Source organism: Corticium candelabrum, chromosome 10 (assembly GCF_963422355.1).
Source record: "Corticium candelabrum chromosome 10, ooCorCand1.1, whole genome shotgun sequence".
Classification (NCBI taxonomy): Eukaryota; Metazoa; Porifera; class Homoscleromorpha; order Homosclerophorida; family Plakinidae; genus Corticium; species Corticium candelabrum.
In genome coordinates this window covers 7,449,475-7,473,197 of record NC_085094.1, presented here as the reverse complement: position 1 = coordinate 7,473,197, position 23,723 = coordinate 7,449,475, and the positions used below count along the sequence as shown (strand labels likewise).

At 37.1% G+C, this 23,723-nt stretch overlaps 3 protein-coding genes across 3 annotated transcripts; all 3 read right to left on the bottom strand.

Moving 5' to 3' along the window:
- Positions 1-18: 18 nt before the first annotated feature.
- LOC134185393 (uncharacterized) lies at positions 19-5,037 on the bottom strand. The gene is made up of 9 exons (XM_062653174.1): positions 4,680-5,037; positions 4,288-4,617; positions 4,077-4,226; positions 3,401-3,673; positions 3,242-3,319; positions 2,899-3,054; positions 2,668-2,794; positions 2,445-2,602; positions 19-283 (listed from the first exon to the last, which is right to left on the bottom strand). The coding sequence occupies exons 1-9, from the start codon at positions 5,035-5,037 to the stop codon at positions 180-182; spliced, it is 1,734 nt and encodes a 577-aa protein (XP_062509158.1). The 3' UTR covers positions 19-179.
- A 3,125-nt stretch (positions 5,038-8,162) lies between these two features.
- LOC134185392 (uncharacterized) lies at positions 8,163-13,929 on the bottom strand. Its single transcript, XM_062653173.1, has 10 exons — positions 13,866-13,929; positions 11,987-12,127; positions 11,473-11,922; positions 11,078-11,410; positions 10,864-11,013; positions 9,849-10,169; positions 9,541-9,783; positions 9,310-9,436; positions 9,087-9,244; positions 8,163-8,526 (listed from the first exon to the last, which is right to left on the bottom strand). The coding sequence occupies exons 1-10, from the start codon at positions 13,921-13,923 to the stop codon at positions 8,429-8,431; spliced, it is 2,079 nt and encodes a 692-aa protein (XP_062509157.1). The 5' UTR covers positions 13,924-13,929; the 3' UTR covers positions 8,163-8,428.
- A 1,261-nt stretch (positions 13,930-15,190) lies between these two features.
- LOC134185391 (cell adhesion molecule DSCAML1-like) lies at positions 15,191-23,280 on the bottom strand. Its single transcript, XM_062653172.1, has 16 exons — positions 23,226-23,280; positions 22,715-23,161; positions 22,323-22,652; positions 22,116-22,262; positions 20,602-20,922; positions 20,283-20,543; positions 19,909-20,217; positions 19,543-19,851; positions 18,419-18,703; positions 18,235-18,341; positions 17,876-18,168; positions 17,539-17,818; positions 17,441-17,474; positions 17,202-17,334; positions 16,988-17,136; positions 15,191-15,622 (listed from the first exon to the last, which is right to left on the bottom strand). Exons 1-16 carry the CDS (start codon positions 23,278-23,280, stop codon positions 15,504-15,506), a joined length of 3,579 nt encoding a protein of 1,192 aa, XP_062509156.1. The 3' UTR covers positions 15,191-15,503.
- Positions 23,281-23,723: the final 443 nt, after the last annotated feature.

Sequence of the window (23,723 nt, the reverse complement as noted above, 5' to 3'; positions counted from 1 at the left end):
CATCATTGTCCTTCTCACTTCAAGTTTACCTACCAGCTATAAACAAACCAGTCGTGTCAAACTAGAAACAAAAATGAAACCACTACATTCTAAACCTATGGCTACTGGTAACAGACGTATTCTAAACCCTTATAAGTCACAAATCATTATCAAAGAGATTTTGTTACATTGAATTGATTTTAAAATGTTGATTCACCATCCATAGTTTCATAGATTTCCTCAATTTCCCTGTCTTGCTGAACTGCAACGCGTTCAGTTGCAATCTCTTCATATTCGACTGCATCTGTAAGCAATCGTGATACTTACGTATGTACCCACAATAATAAAGTGACTGCCTGATCACAATTAATAATCTTAATTAACTTAAGTGTCCACAATAAACTTTAGTTCAACAGATTCAGTATACAATTTATTATAATACCAAACAAGCTCCCACAGAAGTGAATAAATCTCAAAATCATGGACCTTATTCAAAACTAAGCAAACTATACATACAGTAGAACAGCATTATAACAACTTACATATATATATATATATATATATATATATATATATATATATATAAGGAAAGTAGGCCCATGGGCGCAGCCATTTTGAATTTTTAGTTCGCAATTGCTCGCAAACCGCTATTCCTTTCCGCTCCTCCTTTAGCACATAACCTTCTCTACTTTCGTAAAGCAACTGGTGCTCTTTGCGGTGGCCAGTACCCTGTACTTTGCTTTGTGTTGGCGTTTTATTGATAATCGGACGTCACAAATAGTTTGTTCCCTATGCGCTCGCAAACCGCCGCACTTCCTCGCTTTTCTTTTAGCATGCGGCCTTTTCTAAGTTTGGAATAGCAACTGGTGACGTTTTCGGTAGTCTGTGTTCAATAGCTAATCGTTGCTGGCGTTCATCTGTACTTCTTGATGTCATCCTCAGGGCCGTAGGAGCCGGTGCGGCTGGTGCGGCCATGGCCGCACCACTTTTTGTAGCCTCGCCTAGCCAGACCCTTCTCTGCGCGAGCGAAAGAGAGAGAAGAGGAAAAACAAACACATATAAGGAGGCATTCAATTTGAAACCAGACTGACAGACATTAATTGGAGCATTGGTCTCTTGCTTTAACGCGCACTAAATTAAAAGCCACGCCCTTTAGCGTGCGTTAGGCCGTACCACTTTATTTGCTTCCTACGGGCCTGATCCTATGCCTACTCATTGTTGCGTCACCTATTGTGACGTCACAAGCGCTCTGCTGTTTGGCTAGAGCGCGACAAAAAGTTGTCATTACAGCAAACCCGCCTGTACACTGTCAAAATGCCTCCCAAAAAGCGCTCTCTGTCTGCTATTTCGTCAAAGGCAAAGCGACGAGAGTTATTACTGCGAAAAGAAAAAGTTAACGAAGCTACTCGCTGGCTTGACTCACAGCGCTAGCGCATTGCCCCTCGACGGATCGCAAAAGCTACTACCAAAACTTCTTCTCCAGCCAATGAAAGAGTTAACGATTAGCACCGCCGTCATTCTCAACACGCGCTTAGCACGTGCGTCAATAATCACGTACCTCTAAAATATTCTTATACTTTCTAACCAAGTTGTCTCCTTTTTGGAACTGTGTCTATGTAGGCAATGCATACCGTCATCGATGCTTATGGAAAATCATAGTTATAGCAATACCATAAACGGTCCTTTGGCGTACAGATTCTCCTCTATCTTGCATGTCGCCGTCGTTTACTAAACGTTTCTATTAGATATCTTACACTAAGGCCTACTCCTAACAACATTGGCAAATTAACATCAAGTGCAAACACTGCGAAGCACTGACGTGGAAGAAGGAACCGCCAGGCATCTGCTGCAGTGGCGGAAAAGTTTTGTTACCCGCCATACCCAAACCGCCTACCCCATTGGTCGATCTCCTTTTGGAACAATCAGTTGAAGCGCAGCGTTTCCCCTCAAACACGCGAGCGTATAACTCGGGTTTTCAGATGACGTCGTTTGGATGTGATGAAATTAAAGCTCGCACCGGTTGGAATCCCTGTTTCAAAGTTCAGGGACAAATCTATCATTCTATCGGAGGTCTTGCTCCTCCAGAAAATTCTACTGCTAAATTTGCTCAAATTTGCTTTGTTGGTGATGTCATGACTAACATGATCCACGGACCATGCGAACCCCTCAACAAAAATTTGCCTTGCATGGTTGACAACTACTGCTGGAAGCATTTTCCAAAGAATTTCTGCCGTGAAACTCAATGCTCCAATGACCAGACGGATATCTACTTTATGGTCGTCCATGGGTGTCTCCGCTTAGATAATTGAATTTTATTATGCTCCAAGAGTCTAGACGCTGGAATTGTGTTAATTAACTTAATTAATTGGCCTGGGCGAAGAACGGGCTACATGGCTTGTATATATATATATATATATATATCATATTCTATGTAATTTTACATCATCATGTTAATTAATATTTACTTGAAGTAGCATAGGAGCAGTTGGTTGTCATATCATTGCTTCTCTCCACACAGTCCTCTGTTCCAGAATTTGCTTTAGAATTAGTAGCAGAATGATCACATTTTACAGGCTCTGATATCTTCTTTCCTCTTTGTTTAACAGTATTCCTGTAATTTCTCCTAAACCACAGACTAACTTAGAAACCTAGTATTACAAATATATAAATGTAGCTTAAATAGTTCACCTCAGCAAAACAAAAACAATGATGACTAGCACAAGAATGATGACAATTACTGTAATAGCAACTGCTATCACCACTCCCAAGCTTAAGATTACAGAATTTGATGATTCTCCAGACAATGACTCATTCACTGCATGTAGATATATAATTAACACACAAACCAATACATTTCAATATTTAAACTAATCAGTCTTTTAGTTAGCTACATTTTCAATAAATAAACACTAACGTTACCTTCAATTTTCAACTGTACTGAAGTATTAGTGGACTTAGCACCAGCCTCAATAGTGTTACTAGCAACACATGTGTATGTCCCTTCATCCTTAAATTCAAGTGATGTTAATTCCAGAGTAGATCCTGTTGCACTCTTGCCTCCTCTCCATTCATAAACTGGAGAGGGATTACCAACAGCAGAACAGTTAATCAGGGGCGGCGGAGCGAGTTGAAAGTTGAGGGGGCTGAAAGGGTAAACATTACAGAAAGCAGAAATTCTACAGCATAAAGTTGATAAAGTTGGGGGGGCTCTAGCCCCCCCCCAGCCCCCCCGGCTCCGCCGCCCCTGAGTTTAATGTGATACTTTGTCCTTTCACAACCACTGCAATTTTAACAAATTCGGGAGCATCTAACAACACGTACATCACTCTTATAACAAATTCTAATGTTACATGAAACATAAAACCAACTCACATTTGACATTAACTGATGTAGCTGAAGACATACATCACTAGCACCATACTTGTTAAAGCCCTGCACTTGATTAATCTTCTATCTGAACGCTTCACAGATGCAAATTTCAATTTCCCAGTAAAATTTCCCATTTCATCATTTTCAGATGAATTTGTCACTCGAGAGTCTAATGCAATAGCTAAATCAACTCCATTCTCTTCTCTGTACCATTCAAATGTAATGTCTCCACTCAGACCAGAATACTGTGAAGCTGTGCAACTTAATTCTTGCACTGAAGACTCATCAAAAGAAACTTCTGGTGACTGCCCAGCTGTTGGTGCACCTAAAATATCATATCATTAAGAATTTTAGCATCTAGATGTCCAGTTGTGTATTACCTACCCAAAATCAATTGCCAAGTACAAATCAATTAAGATCACTCTTGTAACTTCATCACCATTGAAACATATAAATTTTTAAATTAATTGAAAAAACTTGATTCTACCAAGTCATATTTCAGGTTTGTTGCATATGTTTTTGATGTCATAACTCGTTACTTGAGTGTATACAGTTACTATACATTAACAAACTGAAACAACCCAACTTCATGACACTCAGTGCTACCTATATCTACTGTTCCTATTTGTAGTCTCTCACATAACCATGCAACCACTCTCCTAACGTCATACTTCCAAACAAAAGTATGAGGACAAGAGAAAGCTTGTTATGTGAAATTATGTCCTTACATGGTGGTTGTTTGCTGTCACAGTCCTTAGTTGGCAACTCCACACAGTCCATTCCATTGTGTTGCTTATTAAGATGTGCTCGTGTACGAGTGTGAGTTCCAAAACTACATGATAATGTACAATCTGACCATGAGCTCCATTCACAGTTTACTAGAGACAACAAAACAATTACTATACAACACTAAACACAACTATGTTCCTATATTTATACCATTGACGTTCAGTGTAAATGACTTTGACACTATAGAGCCATCAGTTGCAGTATATTGACATGTATACAGACCATTGGAAGAGACACTAGCTGATTTGATGTAGAGTCGCTGCACACCATTCTCATACATCTGATATACACCAGTAGTCTGTACACTTGAAGATGGTACATCATTGGTTGTGTTGTGTTTCCATTGCAAGAGAGCATTAAAGTTGGTCACATCAGGACTGACACCACAATCAATAGGATTAGAGTAATCTTGATTCTCATCAACTGCCACACTTGTTCCTTCAATGTTCATATTATTGTCTAGAATAGCAATCTCCAACTCTACAACAACAAAACATTTTACTTTTCATTCAACACCTACCTACACCACAACATCATCTAACCATAGTTGAAAGCCACCTCACATACACGAAGAATGTCATATGTCACTATTCTTTGTAAATTAATGTATCTTCCCCAAACTGGTGGACTGCAGCTAACATCTCGCCATATTGCATTAGAGGAAGGACTGTCAAACGAAACCTTTCCACAATTGTGGTTGTCGTTCCCATTGTTTGTTAAGCTGTTACCAACATGGACAGACATATTTTGACTTAGATCATCATAAAGAAGAGCTCTAACACGTAACACAAAATATTCGTTTTGCAAGTCAACTCGAAGCCAAGGATTCAAGGAAGATTTTGTAGCAGCAGAATCAGTACCATCAAGTCTCTGTCCAGTAACATCTTTTGGGATTGCCATCTATAGCCTTGGCAGCAACAAACGTTGAATTGTAGACTGAACTCATGGTCACTGTTGCTCCAAGAGAGGCAGATAGATTGGTTGCCATACCTACATCACATAAACATTGCACATAAAGCAACAAGTGTGACTTCCACCATAACAGTAATCATACAAGATGTGACTATGCAGATCTCAGTCGATGGTCCTCTACACATCTGACCACTCATTGTAGCTGCTTGACTAATCTGCCGAGTTCTGGTGCCATTTGCACATTCAACACTACATGAACTCCAACTACCCCAAATGCAATCCACTGGAAACACAACACAAGACAGTCAATAGAACATTACTCATTCAACAAGTTTGCACTAATTTGATAAAATCATTTCAGAAATTGTGTTCAATAATTATTGTATTGTGTTATAATTAAGTCAAACATTGTTCTTATAAATACACAAAATATAAACATTTGATATTATACGATAGTTTTCTAACAAGTTTCTATTAAAAGTTACACTGCAGTCGTAGTGACCATTAAATCTCAAAATGTCATAGTAAATTCATACTTTATATTCATATCCCCACCTGACCAGCACTTTTAGAACTACATACCCATATGCTCACACTGCACTTCCATGTAATAAATCATCATATTAAATGCATTTGTTTTACACTATACTCTGTTTTAACTTCTAAAATTGTCATAACTTTTAGTTGTATTCATGATTCGTTTACGACGATGTTGCTATCATTCAAATACGATAATTGTTATAATCTTATGTTAAATTAATTAAAACTAAAAATAAATTAATTAACAACATTGCAGATAATACTAGAAGCAAACATTGTGCTACAAACAATAGAATATGGTTTCATGACAAAACATGAAACTAGAAAACAAGTCCAGATAATTCAACAAACTGTATGTGTTGCAGTCTTACCCACACGAACATTCAGTGTAAATGACTTTGACACTATAAAGCCATCAGTTCTTGTATATTGACATGTATACACTTCACTGTCAAAAACACTAGCTGACTTGATGTAGAGCCGCTGCACACCATTCTCATACACCTGATATACACCAGCATTCTGTACACTTGAAGATGCAGGTACATCATTGGTTGTGTTGTGTTTCCATTGCAAGAGAGCATTAAAGTTGGTCACATCAGGACTGACACCACAATCAATAGGATTAGAGTAATCTTGATTCTCATCAACTGCCACACTTCTTCCTTCAATATTCATGTTATTGTCTAGAATAGCAATCTCCAACTCTACAACAACAAAACATTTTACTCTTCATTCAACACCTACCTACACCACAACATCATCTAACCATAGTTGAAAGCCACCTCACATACATGAAGAATGCCATTTGTCACTATTCTCTGTAAATTAATGTATCTTCCCCAAGCTGGTGGACTATACAGCTAACATCTCGCCATATTGCATTAGAGGAAAAGCCATCATATGGAACCTTTCCACAATTGTGGTTGTTGTTCCCATTGTTTGTTAAGTTGTTACCAACATAGACATACATATTTTGACTTTGATCATAATAAAGGAGAGCTCCAACACGTAACACAAAATATTCGTTTTGCAAGTCAACCTGAAGCCAAGGATTCGAGGAAGATTTTGTAGCAGCAGAATCAGTACCATCAAGTCTCTGTCCAGTAACATCTTTTGGATTGCCATCTATAGCCTTTGTAGCAACAAAGCGAGAATCATAAACTGAACTCATGGTCACTGTTGCTCCAAGAGAGGCAGATAGATTGGTTGCTATACCTATATATACAAACATACAGCAACAAGTGTGACTTCCACCATAACAGTAATCATACAAGATGTGACTATGCAGATCTCAGTTGATGGTCCTGTACACTTCTGACCACTCATTGTAGCTGCTTGACTAATCTGCCGAGTTCTGGTGCCATTTCCACATTCAACACTACATGAACTCCAACTACCCCAAATACAATCCACTGGAAACACAACACAAGACAGTCAATAAAACATTACTCATTCATCAAACTTTGAAGACGGCATGCATGTTGTCAGTTAGTGCTATAGCTCTAAAGTTCACAGATGGTGTACAATTATGCACTCAACTCTCAACAAATTCTCAAAAGCTAACTATAAAACTGTGCCAAGCGTGCTGCATATGTAGACTAGAGAATGACTCAGTGCTCAAAATAACTGGCAGACATCGGACATTTTTAATTCCGTGCACTTTCGACCTTCCTTCTTCCTTGTCCGGGAAAGCGTGACGTGCACAACACTTTTGGCAATATGGAATGACATGGCAACTAATTGCATTATAGATATTAACGTAATATGATGCATACTTCCCATACCGCAAGCTGCTCATTGGCCACAAAACACATAACTAATTAGGTTGGCCGGAAATGATCTCCAAATCGCAATAGAGAGGACGGCGAAGTGATGAGGATCAAACTGAGCTGTTTTCGGTCTTTGTATGACCATTCTAGCGAGGTTTTCCGTACATATTACTACTAAATAGCCACTACTATTATTAGAACGTATTTTTTCTAATGAAAACAGGTGTATATCAGTTGATGAACAATTTTTACTGTAATTGGGTCCTAGAGATCGAAACATGTACACCATTATGTAGCTATAGTAGGTAGACATGGCAACTAAAAATATAAGTAAGCAAGAAATCCTACTACTACTGTAGTAGTAGGGTTTCTTAGTCAACTAGCTGATATCTATATGCGTACACTGTGTGATTAATTCTTACAGGTAGCTTACCTGCGCAGACGCTTTGCAGAGAGAAAAGAAATGCGGACAGCAGCAAGACTTTCTTCATCCCGCAAATCACGGATCACTGACCATGACCTAATATCCAGAACTTTGCGGGAGAGAGCCTGCCACAATGCAATGGTATTAATTAACGTTTGATCAAGGCGGTCCCAATAATTAAGTTGCATGCTGGTCACTGTTCCATGAAAACAACTGCTAATAGCACAGCTAACACACAATGAAAATTAAACAAAAAACTTGTAATCAATCTGGTATCCTCCACAGCCATTCCTTCAAGTAAGCAAAGCCTCTACTCGCTGAGAAAGCTTGACATCGGGAAAGAATATTGTGTTAATTAACTTAAACCGTTTCACTGCAGCTGTTCAGTGCTTGTTGTACAAGTAGATATCAACAGTCTAACTCTTACTTAAACAGACACATCACTGTTTTGAGTTCTCACTTCAAGTTTACCTTACCAGCTACAAACAAGCCAGTCATATCAAAACTAGAGACAAAAATTCAAACCACTACAGTCTAAACCTATACCTACTGCTAACAAATGCATTCTAAACCTTTATAAGTCACAAATCATTATCAATTAGTTTTTACTCTTTGTTACATTGAATTAATTTTAAAATGCTGATTAACCATCCATATTTTCATAGACTTCCTCATTCTCCCTGTCTTGCTGAACTACAACGGGTTCGGTTTCAACCTCTTCATATTCACTGGTGACTGTATCTGTAAGAGGAATTGCGATACTTAATTATATGTATGTACCCACAATGATGAATCGACTGCCTGATCACAATAATTAATATCTTAACTTAAGTGTACACAATCATTAAACTTTAGTTCAACAGATTCAGTGATACAATTTATTGACCAAACAAGCTCACACAAAGTCGATAAATTTCAAAATCATAGACCTTATTTCAATCAAAACTAAGCAAACTATACATACAGTAGAAAAGCATTTAATAAAAACTAGTTATTTATATATATATTTATATTTATTTATTTATTTATTTATTATTTATTTATCTATTTATTTATTATTTATTTATTTACTTATTATTTATTTTATTTATTTATTTATTTATTTATTAGTTATTTATTATTAATTTATATATTTATTATTAATTAATTAATTAATATATATTTATTATTTATTTATTTATTTATTATTTATTTATTTATTTATTATTTATTTATTATTATTCATTTATTTATTTATTTTATTTATTTATTATTTATTTATTTATGATATACGTAATTTTACATCATGATAGCTAACGTACTTGCAGTAGCATAAGAACAGTTGGTTGTCATATCATTGCTTCTCTCCACACATTCCTCTGTCCCAGAACTTGCTTTAGCATTAGTAGTAGAACAATCACATTTTGCAAGCTCTGATATCTTCTTTCCTCTTTGTTTAACAGTATTCCTGTAATTTCTCCTAAACCACACACTGACTTAGAAACTTAATATTACAAATATATAAATGTAACTTAAATACTTCACCTCAGAAGAACAAAAACAATGATGACTAGCACAAGAATGATGACAATTACTGCTACAGCGACTGCTATCATCACTCCCAAGCTTAAGATTACAGAATTTGATGATTCTCCAGACGATGACTCATTCTCTGCATGTAGATATATAATTAACACACAAACAAATACATTTCAATAATTAAACTAATCAGTCAATTAGTTAGCTACATTTTCAATAAATAAACACTAACGTTACCTTCAATTTTCAACTGTACTGAATTATTAGTGGACTTAGCACCAGCCTCAATAGTGTTACTAGCAACACATGTGTATGTCCCTTCATCCTTAAATTCAAGTGATGTTAATTCCAGAGTAGATCCTGTTGCACTCTTGCCTCCTCTCCATTCATAAGCTGGAGAGGGATTACCAACAGCAGAACAGTTTAATGTGATACTTTGTCCTTTCACACCCACTGCAATTTTAACAAATTCGGGAGCATCTAACAACACGTACATCACTCTTATAACAAATTCTAATGTTACATAAAACATAAAACAAACTCACATTTGATATCAACTGATGTAGCTAAAGACATATCGCTAGCACCATACTTGTTAAAAGCCCTGCACTTGATTAATCCTCTATCTGAACGCTTCACAGATGCAAATTTCAAGTGCCCAGTAAAATTTCCCATTTCATCATCTTCAGATGAATTTGTCACTCGAGAGTCTAATACAATAGCTGAATCAACTCCATTCTCTTCTCTGTACCATCCAAATGTAATGTCTCCACTCAGACCAGAATACTGTGAAGCTGTGCAACTCAACTCTTGCATTGAAGACTCATCAAAAGAAACTTCTGGTGACTGCCCAGCTGTTGGTGCACCTGAAATCATAGCATAACTTGACAACAACAATAATAACAATTATCCCTTGCATGTCCAACTAACTATCAAAATCAATTGCCAAATCAAAGTAACCTTTAGATGCAAAAAATTAATTGTAGTACAGTAAATGCTGTTTCCATTTCAAGTTTCTAATTCCTACAGCAGGTAAGCATACAAATCTATTGGCCACTTTGTCACTTTATCACCATGTCAACAAATTAAACAATTCTTAATGTTTGTTGAAAAAACTCAACATTCAGTGTATACAAGATACAAACACAATTAAAATGTAGTTATATGGTAGTAATGGTCCCACAGACAAGCAAAAAGTCGCACAAACCAAGTGAGGATGGTTCAAAACTGTACCATAATATAAATGTCCACATCCAACAGGAAGCAGCAATTGTCACATGTACACATTGACTACAGCATAACATTATAATTTAGCTGCAGTCCATTCACTTAATTAATTAATCTGTACTGTGTTAGTCAATTTGTAGGTCTTGCTGACACTGTTCACAGTTGAAAATGCCTTTTGATATTCAGATATACTAAGAGTACATTTAATAAGAGCTTATACTAACAAGCCATATTTTTCTGTTAAATATTTAATTATTAAGCCTAACACAAGTCAACTACATAACACCGTTCCCTTCACAACCCACTCGATACATAACATAACACTGTCCTTACATGGTGGTTGTTTGCTGTCACAGTTCTCAGTTGGCAACCCCACACAGTCCATTCCATTGTGTTGCTTAAGACGTGCTCGTGTACGAGTGTGAGTTCCAAAACTTTTACACGATGATGTACAATCAGACCATGAGCTCCATTCACAGTTTACTAGAGACAACAAAACAATTGCAATACAATACTAAACACAACAACTATGTTCCTGTATTTATACCATTGACGTTTAGTGTAAATGACTTTGCCGTTATCAAACCATCAGTTGCAGTATATTGGCATGTGTATAGACCATTGGAAGAGGCACTAGCTGACTTGATGTAGAGCCGCTGCACACCATTCTCATACATCTGATATACACCAGTATTCTGTACACTTGGAGATGCAGGTACATCATTGGTTGTGTTGTGTTTCCATTGCAAGAGAGCATTAAAGTTGGTCACATCAGGACTGACACCACAATCAATAGGATTAGAGTAATCTTGATTCTCATCAACTGCCACACTTGTTCCTTCAATATTCATATTATTGACTAGAATAGCAATCTCCAACTCTACAACAACAAGACGTTTCACTCTTCATTCAACATCTACCTACACCACAACATCATCTAACCATAGTTGAAAGCCACCTCACATACTTGAATAATGTTCTTTGTCACTATTCTCTGTAAATTAATGTATCTTCCCCAAATTGGTGGCCTGCAACTAACATCTCGCCATATTGCATCCAAATGATTAGAGTTGTCATATGGAGCCTTTCCACAATTGTTGTTGTCATTCCCATCGTTTGTTAAGCTGTTACCAACACAGACATACACATTTGCACCTTTATCAGCATAAAAGATAGCTCTAACACGTGACATAAGATATTCCTTCTGCAAGTCAACTCGAAGCCAAGGATTCAAGGTAAATTTTGTGGAAGCACAATTAGCGTGAACAAGTTTCTGTCCAGTTACATCTTTTGGATTGCCATCTATAGACTTTGCAGCAGCAAACACAGAACTGAAGACTGAACTCATGATCACTGTTGCTCCAAGAGATGTACCTAGATTGGTTGCCATACCTACATCACATAAACATTGCACATAAAGCAACGAGTGTGACTTCCACCATAACAGTAATCATACACGATGTGACTATGCAGATCTCAGTTGATGGTCCTGTACACATCTGACCACTCATTGTAGCTGCTTGACTAATCTTCCGAGTTCTGGTGCCATTTCCACATTCAACACTACATGAACTCCAACTACTCCAACTGCAATCCACTGGAAACACAACACAAGACAGTCAATAACATAGTTATTCTGCTCTTATTCTTAATTGATTACCAATGTTCTAATACTAAGTTTGTAACAAATATTTATGTATTTAAGATATCAAAAAGTCAAGTCATTGCAGATTGTAGGTTAAACTACACTGTAGTAATTACACTTTGTAAAGCGAGCTTCAATGGCTATAAACTGTTATTCTACAAAACACTTCTAATTAGTAACTCGTGCTATAATAATATATCACACACAAGGATCTGGAAAAGCTTTCAAAACCACCATAAGTTGCACCTGCTTTGTTGGCAGTGCTCATAACCTAAATATCACGACTCGTAATTACAGCTGTTTGTTACAGCTATGAGCCTTCTGAAAACCATGATAAAAGTGTCGTGGAGAATTATGAATTAGATGCCATTTTCCTTTTCAGTGCACTACTTGTAAACTCTATCTAAAGTCATACAAAGCGACTGTCATTTAATGTGACCACAAGTTAGTAAATGGTCTGTAGTCATCAGAGTATAGTACAGTAACGAAAGTTATCTCACATACAGAACATAAATATCACTTATAGTTACACAATGTTAGGTTCCCATATAAAAATGTTGTATGCTACGAGAAAGTGATTGATTTTGTGTCAGCAGTTGCAGACAGGTAAGTTCTATAGTTTATGTCCGACAAGATCTGGCAATCACAAACACGAATTACACTGTTCTGGTTATAAACTTTTTCATGAATGTTTGGCAAATCCTAGTCCATTGTCTCTGCTTGCCAGGTACAACAAATCATAAATACTACTCAGTGATTGAACCCCATTGAAAGCGTGGCATATTTCTGAGTGTGACAGACATAGTCCACCACACATCCATCATACATTTTGAGTACTCTACTCATACATCTTGTACCCATTCAACTTTTGATATTAAAGTTGGATTAATATTAAATTAATAAAACACCAAACCTATAAATTTGATAAATTTCTAAAATTTGTGCTCACATTTGATAATATTGCAATTCATTAGATGATCCTCACTCTAGTCACCCTGCGCGCGCTAAGAGGGTCTGTAAAGTCGGATGGAAACATAAAATAGATTTCATTAATTAAATTTTAATCTGAAACTTAAAACGTGCAAAGCACACTTCCTCGCTTGACAAGTAGAATTGGCAATCACTACAACATTGAGCTGACCTCAGGTACGTCATTGTCACTTCCGTGTTATTTTCTACATCGATATCGGCCAACACTATCGTTGGCATAATCAAAGACCGACGTTTTACACACTATTCGACTCGTAATAACTCCCTTAGTCTCGCTCGCTTCACGATACGACCTCCATAGCATTGGAAATTACAAACAAAAGCCCGGATGTACTATAATGTCGCACACAACTCTAGTATCAATAGCCACTAGTTTATGAATTAGAGCGCTATTTTGCATGAAAACAGGCGTATCAATTACTAAAACAATTTTTACTGTACTTGGGTATCTAGTCCTAACTAAATCCGACTTATAGCTGTTAGCTAGACTAAGAGATATACTTTGCTGCTAAAGGAGAATGTACTTCCGGGTAGCCTATTTCAAGATGTTAATCATTCACGTATGTAAAAGATAGTTGATGTAGAACTACAGCGACACCTGCAGCAGCTGCATGGACATAGCAAGAAATAGGGTTTTTCTGGAGCTGTCCCCTACACGAATGTACATGCAGTGTGATTCTTAAATGTTACAGCAGCTTACCTGCGCAGAGGCTGTGCAGAGAAGAAAGAAATGCGGACAGCAGCAAGACTTCCTTCATCTTGCGCTAGAGAATCACTGACCTAGGGACCGAATGTCCTCTTGAGCCGGAACTTTGCGGGAGGAACCTTCCTGCCTACAGGCACTCCTATGTCAGACAATTAATACAAAATTATAATGCAACGGCGTTTGATCAAGGAGGTCCGAGTAATTAAATTAAATATGTCCATTACGTAAGCTCTATCATATTGAAACTCGTCGTTTCATCCTGTCAACGCCAAAAGCTGCACTGTTCTAAGTAGTGTGGGGGTATACACGGTGTCAGAAGTGGGATAAAGCAGAGCCAGAATTTGCCTAATCTTTCACATATATTTGCTGCAAACACCTCTAACACAGCTGAAATTGACACAGTGTGTTGATTACAGATTATCATGCATGTAATATACTGTGTGTACTTTAATGTTTTATGTCCTTTAGTTGATCAATAACTTCTTGTATTGTTATTATGTCTTGATGGACATTGATAGTTTGCACCAGCTAGGTTTTTGAGTCCAATGAGATAGTAATGACTGACGTACGCTATACAATTCAGTAGACGCTAACTAGTTGCGTCTGCAATATGCTAGATTCTAAGTTGGTTTGCAAAAATAACTAGATGATGATGTGAGCACTAAATGTGAATGAACAAGTTGCATGGCAACTTTTAATGCTGCACTGAAGGCTGCCAAACATCCCAACAACATGAGTTGACACAGTACTCAGTCTATACTGAATGCAAGTTCACTCTTTTTCTAGTTCCGTCACTCTACGTACTAGCTGCCACTTTTGAAGAAGCAAATTAGCACTGATTTGCAGTAAATAGATCTTCATATCTAGAGAAAGTCAGACAATAGTACATACCTGACATGTTAATTAGTATGCACCATTGTGAACTTTAACTTGTAAAAACTGTTTGTTTCTTTTCTATTATGAGATTATCATTGTTGTTGAATACACCTTTTTCTAGTCTGCAAACTAAAAATTGAAACAACCACAAAGTTTCTCATCTTTGCATGTATACAATATAGCTAATTATAGTACATGTATTCTAATTTTCTGGCTCTAATACTATACATACCATGGCAACCTCATGTTTAGAAACTCTGACCTGAAAGGCAACTTAGTCACCATAAAATCATTAAATTTGAGTACAAGTTGAACAACATCTAGCTATGCAGCCATGCACTAATGAACAAAGACAGAAATGAGTTGTGACTAAATGATCTTCCTGTACAATGCCTTTACAACACAGTAGAATATATGTGATTAGAAATACAGTGTGTACAGTGTACTATAAAATCAATCTATAAACTTTGAAATTTTCAATAAACTTGAATGAATTCAAAATCTTGTTAAACTCATCTAAATTGTTCCCACTTTGTATATTCAGCTCTATCTTCTCATAAGCAGATAGTCCCAAACAATACAAAGTTATTCTTCTCACTTCTAGCTAACCCTTCATACAAACTAGCTACAAGCAACCCAACAATTAATGGCCATGTCAAACATATAGATCAGAACACAAACACTATAACAAATGCATTTTAAACCTGAAAACAGCCAAGTTATTACCAGAGAGTTTTCTCCATTATTACATTGAGATTAAAGTGCTGATTCATCATCCACACTCTCATACAACGCTTCCTCGTTTATCCTGTTGTGCTGACCTGCAGTGGTTCCAACCTCTTCGTATGCAGTTGATTCAGCACCACTGCCTGCACCTGCAAGAGCAAATCTGTTGTGCTTATCTACAATATCATAAAGTAATTCTCTTGTACAGGTCAGTACTACACTTGAGTGTCCATATAGTTATTATTTAATCTTAAGTCCAAAGATTCAGTAAGACATACAATTAAGGCAAAACAACTCAAAAAATGTTAAATTGTATATGCCTTACTCTAGACTAAACAATTTCAGAAGTGAAAAGCACGTGCCTTTCTAATTACTCTATAGGTTTCAAGTAAACCATAAAGTTATCTACAACCATTGATAACCGTTAATTAATAAAGCTTTCAGAGACAATTCTCACTCCTTGCACTCTGAACAGGCCCTATAGCATACACCCCATAGCCTCTATACCTATATATATATATATATATATATATATATATATACATACAGACTTGGACAAATTATAGGGACACCCCGCTGTGGGTATGTAGTAACACAATAATTAGGTCACAATTTACCAACTATCAATATTGTTAAGAACTTAATAGTTACCGAGTTGATTGTTAGGTTTCTTGAGAATACGGTAGACCCTAGATTGTTTTCTTTACGTTTCGCATTGCGGAAACGAGACCTAAAAGTGTATGACGTCATGACTGCGTAAGCGTCGTCAGTTAGACTCTCTCTGATTTTGTTTAGTGGCTTTTAAAAGCCGGTTTTAATAACGCAAAGGAAAATTGAAGCCCTTCACCAGTTCCTCAGTACCGAGTGTTCCCGCCTCTGGCCCTCCTGATTGCGTCCAAACGTCAACTACAGAACTACAGATTCACTCTCTACTACAGAGCATTCTTAGATTGTATGCCAAGAATGAGCATCCAAGAGCGATGAACGTGTACAAAGACAAGAAAAGTAGGAATGGCCGTCTTCCTTCTTCAAAGCAAACTAGATGCGCAGTAGGTAGTAAGTACAGCTGCAGTCTTGAACACAAGCTATGTTACATACTAACAATGGTGCAATCCATGAAAAAAGAAATTCGAAAAACATTTGGTTTTGGTAAAGAAAAATTCAGTGCCAAAGTGAGACTAGACACAAAAATGCCAGGTGTCCCTATATTTTGTCCAAGTCTGTATATATATATATATATATATATATATATATATATATATATATATATATATATATATATATATATATAGTCAAACTTGTGTAGTCATGGTCACTAAGTCTTGTAGCTAGTGTTCTACCACAAAACATTACTAGCTGTAGTGATGACAATGATTACTATTAGTAGATATAGTTTCACTAATTGCTAATGATCACAGTACTATATCAGAGACTATCGTTTACAAATGTTTCAATAAACATAACAAAAACAAAGTCTTGGTAAGTAGAATCTAACGTCATGTCAATATTCTCACCTGCAGCATATGAGCTATTAACTGTCATTATCTCATTGCTTGCCTCCAAACATTCGCTTGTTCCAGATGTTGCTCTGTTGGTAATGACGCTATCATATGTGTTAGTCTCTGATTTCATCTCATTTCTATATATAGTGCACCTGTTCCTCCTGCATGTCACACATGTTAGCTTAGAAGTTAAATATTACAAATATTTGTAACTTAAATATTTCACCTCAGAAAAACAAAACCTATGATGATTAGCACAAGAATGATGACACTTAGTGTAACAGCAACTGCAATGATCAACACAGAATTTGATGATCCTCCAGATGATGACTCATTCTCTGCAGACGCAGTTGTGTACCCTACATACAAACAAACATTACATGCAATTTAACCTAATCGGTAACCAAATACAGCTTATCATCTAAATGTGCATGTATACAGTATACAGCAAAATATTTGTCTCACTTGTAGCCTTACTGACTGATGAGAACTCCTGCATCTATTATGCACAAGAAAATTGCAAACTAATTAGTAAATTACAATAAATATTAACCAGTACATACCCCATCATCTGCAATCCCAATGATGCGGATATAAACCAGATATGACTGTCCTGCCTGTAGTGGTCCATTTGTGTACTCTATACCTCCAGCAGATACCACTGAACCATTTCCAATTATAAATTGACGTCCACCTATGTTCTTCATGTAGTGATCATATTCATATCGAGCTGCCACATACCAGATCCTCCTCTTGTCATATGGTTTAATAACAGGTGGTATATTAGCTGCCTCATCACCATCGAATCCAGTCACATCCTCGTGCACAATAAAATCAACATACCTACAACAAGTCAGATTAGAGTCTTGCGTGCAATTTAATTAAAATGTATGATAGCACTTTATTGGACCATTGGAATCATCAACACTTGGAGGCACCAATGTTATAGTTGTTGCTGATGGTCTTGTGTCACCAGTTAATGGTTTATCTGGTTTAAGAGGAGAAGACCGAAGAGTTTGCACTTGAATAAAATTGCTAGGCAAACTTTCTGAGTTAAAGTTGGCATTGTTTGTAACTGACATGTATAGGAAGTATGTTGTGTATGGACTAAGATTCATCAATGTGTATGTACTTCGACTAATGAAAATGTCAGGAGACGAGTCATATTGTAAAGCATCAGTGCTATAGTAAACCTACACACAAAAAAGAATGGAAAGAACAAAACAGCAAATGCATAAATTAACCGTGCATGTACTGACTGTATAAAAGCGAAGGATGCCATTTGAGTTAACAGGAGAATCCCACTGAATAGAAACTGAACTTGACATCACACTTGAATTTCTCACATGCTGAGGTGGAGTTGGTGCTGGATATGCAAAACAACCAATACATAGACAGTTTAGTACCAAACTTGATGTATCTGCTAACTAAATAACAACTTACTCATTGCATGTGCTGCTACTCTTATTGATGCTGCTGGTCCAACTGCAATGGTGTAGGCTTGAACTGTGACATCATAATATGTCGATTCTTGCAAGTTGCTAATCACCTGGCTCAGCCCTTTTACTCGATTTAAAACCGTTTTAGTTCCACTTCCGTCTGCTAGCATGTATTCAACAATGTAATACCAAACAATTCCATTTGGTGTGGTGGGTTCTCTCCAACTCACATTGACTGTATGTGGTGGATCAGTAGTAAATGTCACATCACGTGGTGTTGTTATAGGAGCTGCAATGAACCACATAGACCATCAGTGCATGTTAGGTGATATCCACCAACATAATATAGTAAACTAATATTAATACACTACTGTATAAATACCGTTTTTGTCATTACTCTATATTGCTTTGTTAGCAAATCTTAATCAACTTGGGGCACATTTGATTGACCTAGCTCTTCCAGAACAAAAAAATCTCTCAGATGCATATTCAATTGATCACTGACTTCTTCTGGAAAACTCTTCCAGCTTCTTCCAGCTCCTGGCTGGAAGAGTACTGAAAGAGAGGTGTAGTTACACTTTCCCTGCATGCTCATGCAGTGAACGACAATACAGTATTGTCAGACTAACGAGAAACAAACAACTGAGTATGTACATGCAGTTGTACGGCTCTTCCAAAGAGAAAATGTCGATCGTTCGATTGACTCCAATATTTTCGGTCTCTCCCAACCTCTTCCAATTAATTAATGGTCTTCCAAAGTTGAAGTCCTTCTGAAAGAGGTCAATCAAACACGCCCCATAATTGAAGTTTTGACTACAGCGTCTAAATACGCATGTTGCATATAGTACAAACTTACCATCTTCTGCTGTGTTGGCAACAATGGCAGTATATACACCTTTGTCCTTCCAACGCCTTACCATCATGAGACCAAACATTCACTGCTGCCACCTCAACACTGTATTGTGTAAATGGAGTGAGCATTGTCAAATTGGCCCACTTGGTTGTAACACTCAACCGTTTAGTGTCTCACATTTGACAAAGACTAACTTGTTGATAGTACACAAAATAGTATGTGGGATCACCGTTTATATGTTATCACCATAATTAAGTACCTATTGCCAAACATACCATCTTCATCTGTGCTGAAGTTCCTCGCAACGCTCCTTTGCCCCTTCAATACCTTACCATCATGAGAACGAACATTCACTGCTGCCACCTCAACACTGTACCAAGTAAATGGACTGAGCATGGTCAAATTGACCGATGTGCCAGTTACATTCAATCGTTTAGTGTCTCGCAACTGACGAAGACCAACTCGTTGGTAGTACACAAAATAGTATTTGGGATCCCGTTTTGGTTGGTCAGGTAGTGACCAAGACACAACAAGCCAGCGAGAAGCATTCTGTGATGAACTGACTACACTGGGAGGACCAGGATCTGATAAAATATGAAAACTAATTATTGACAATACTAAACAAAAATAACAAAACTCACAGTCTTCAGCGGTAGTATTTGTAACAACATTATTAAATGATGACTCCCCAGGTTCATAACCATATTTGTTCCTAGCTGTTGCTCTAAAATTGTATGATTCAAATGGTTCAAGGCCATCAATAACAAAGGGTTGAAGAATAGTAGCGGCAAACTCTCTTGACTTCCATGTCATACCATTGCCATTCAACCGATATTCTATCCGGTATGCAGTTATAGAAGAATTTCCATTTTCTGGACAACTAACTGCAACATTCATACTCTGACCATCATAACTTTGGGTTGAAACTACATTACATTTCTGTGGAGGACCTAAAACAAGCATACCAAGCTTAACAAGCACAAAGTGTGTAAATAGAATAAATAATTATATTCACCTTCAACTGTCAAGTCAACTGATGTCTCACTAGATTTAGTACCAGCCTCTATATTGTTCGTGGCAATACACGTGTATGTGCCACCATGTTCAAACTTCACAGATGAGATAGACAATGAAGGACCCGTTGATGTGGAACCATGTGGTTGCTTCCATTGAAACGATGGAGTTGGATTACCATCAGCAGTACAAGCTAGTGTTATGCTTTGTCCTTTCACGCCTACTGGCTGAAACGGTGCAATGTTAACTGATTCTGGAGCATCTAAAACAATATCCATCAACATACAAACTTATAATTGTAAAAATTGTTATTCACTGACATTTGACATTCAATGCTATAATTAGAGAATATGGACTAAAACCATAACCATTCAGTGCTCTGCATTTGATCAATCCTGTGTCAGAACGTTTTAGAGACCTAAATTTAAGTGTCCCAGTAAAGGTGCCTGATCCATCATGATTAGTTAAAATGAATATGTTTGAGCTTGAAGCAATAGCTGACTCTGATCCACTCTCTTGTCTGTACCATTTGATTTCCATACCATTAGTCACACCAACATACTGCGACGCAGAGCAAGTCAACTCTAAAGATGCTGACTCATCGCCAGAAACTGGTGACTGATGATTAATTGTTGGCGTACCTAAAATCAAAACAAAAGGTTACGACAAAAATAACAATCACTGTAAGCTGAGCTGCTGTACAACTATGTAACGTTTACTTCCAGTTAAACTGTTCCAATTTGACTAGAGATTACTTAAAGCAATCACTATCTGAAAGGTACAGTACTATCCAGTTACTAGCAGGTAGATTGTCAGATCTATTACACTTGCTTAACTTTCATCAATGTCACAGCCCTGTTCCATAAGGCATTAATATTAATGGTACTGGTGCAAATTTGAAAACACCACAAGTCTGTCAGCAACAGAATACAAAAATGCATACTTGCACTCGACAATTATTCTTTAGTTGCTTAACAATTAATATTAATACCAAAAACAAAGTCAGAATCTAGCAGTCTTTATGAATTAATTACACGTTACCTCAAGCATCTCACTTTTAGAAGACTCCTGGAAACACTACATTATACCACAGACATTGACAGTAAATCGGGTTAACATTCATCAGGACATGTTATGTGTGCTGTACATAGTTAGATGCTTTGATTCATTTACACACTACACTAATGAGGATGTAGTCCTTTTCAAATTATAACGAACAAGCAAACCAATCTTTACCGAATATGATCAGCCATGACGAAAAAATCAAAGCATATTTGACATCCCTCTCTTACACACAAGATATGAGTCTAGAACAGCTACTAAATTCACCACCTTATACTACTAATACATAACCGTGGTAGCCAACTACCAACAAATTCAGGAACAGAAAGACATGAGCTAATACTATGACATTAAGTGAATTGACACTAATATTCAAGTATCCCATAAATCTTTGCAACTTCTAGCTGCGTCATTGGTCTACGCTGGTATTGCTATCCCTAGTCACTTCCATACACGCCTTCGGTAACAACTGATCTTTCAGTAATCAACATGCGATAGTTTTTTTAGTTTCGCAGCGAAATTAATTAAAGGTGTGTGTGTGTGTGTGTGTGTGTGTGGGTGCGCGCGCGCGTCCATGCACTTGCATGTGTGAACGTGTGTGCTGAAATCAAAATTGACATCCTACTGTTACTTCACTTCATATTACAAGCATTAAATTAGAACCACACTCAATAATCTGATACATCAAGCTTACAATAATAACATGCTGCTCTAGAACCTGATTGGCTATCCAAAGTAATAAAAATTAGGAGACTTCACAAATCAGACTTACATGGTGGTTGGTTGCTGTCACAGTCCTCAGTTGGCGACCCCACACAGTCCATTCCATTGTGCTGCTGAAGACGTGCTTTTGTACGAGTACGAGTTCCAACACCACATGACGATGTACAACTTCGCCACTGGCCCCATACACAATTCACTAGAAACAACAGTCAGTTACTATACGACACTAAACACCAATCTGTTTCTAAAGTTATACCATTGATGTTCAGTGTAAATGACTTTGCCACTATAGAGCTATTAGTTACAGTAGATTGGCATGTATACGCTCCACTGTCAGAGGCACTAGCTGACTTGATGTAGAGCCGCTGAAAACCATTCTCATACATCTGATATACACCAGTAGTCTGTATACTTGAAGATGGTACAGCACTGGTTGTGTTGTGTTTCCATTGCAAGAGAGAATTAAAGTTGGTCACACCAGGACTGACACCACAATCAATAGGATTAGAGTAATCTTGATTCTCATCAACTGCCACACTTGTTCCTTCAATATTCATATTATTGTCTAGAATAGCAATCTCCAACTCTACAACAACAAAACATTTTACTCTTCATTCAACACCTACCTACACCACAACTTCATCTAACCATAGTTGAAAGCCACCTCACATACCATAAGTATGTGATTTGTCCCTATTCTCTGTAAATTAATGTATCTTCCCCAAACTGGTGGACTGCAGCTAACATCTCGCCATATTGCATTAGTGGAAGAGCCGTCATATGGAGCCTTTCCACACTTGTGGTTGTCATTCCCATTGTTTGTTAAGCTGTTGCCAACATAAACATACACATTTTGACCTCTATTACCTATAGGGATAATTCTAACACGTGACACAAAATATTTCTTTTGCAAGTCAACTTGAAGCCAAGGATCATCAGACGTCGTTGTAGCAGCACAATCGTAACCAAAAAGTCTCTGTCCAGTAACATCTTTTGGATTACCATCTATAGCCTTTGTAGCACTATACAAAGAATTGTAGACTGAACTCATGGTCACTGTTGCTCCAAGAGAGGCAGATAGATTGGTTGCCATACCTACATCACATAAACATTGCACATACAGCAACAAGTATGACTTCCACCATAACAGTAATCATACAAGATGTGACTATGCAGATCTCAGTCGATGGTCCTCTACACATCTGACCACTCATTGTAGCTGCTTGACTAATCTTCCGAGTTCTGGTGCCATTTCCACATTCAACACTACAGGAACTCCAACTACCCCAAATGCAATCCACTGGAAACACAACACAAGACAGTCAATGAAATACAGAAACACAGCTATTGTGCATGTACTAACTTTTGTTACAGGTAATCTATAGTTTAACTTCGAACAAGTATCTATTCAAGAATTTTACATATTAAATTATAATCCAAAGAACGCATTTGAAATTGTTGTTCAGATAGTAAGGATACTACAAATCTAATAGTAGGTGTATTGAAATGACACTTACTAGAGATGAATGTAAATCTTAATTAAGACTACACATTCAGTATTACAAGCTCTTTGGTCAGATAGAAATAGAAATAAACAAAAATACTCTGCACTATTACGTATACAGTGAGACCTCGATCGCTATTCCGACACTCGATA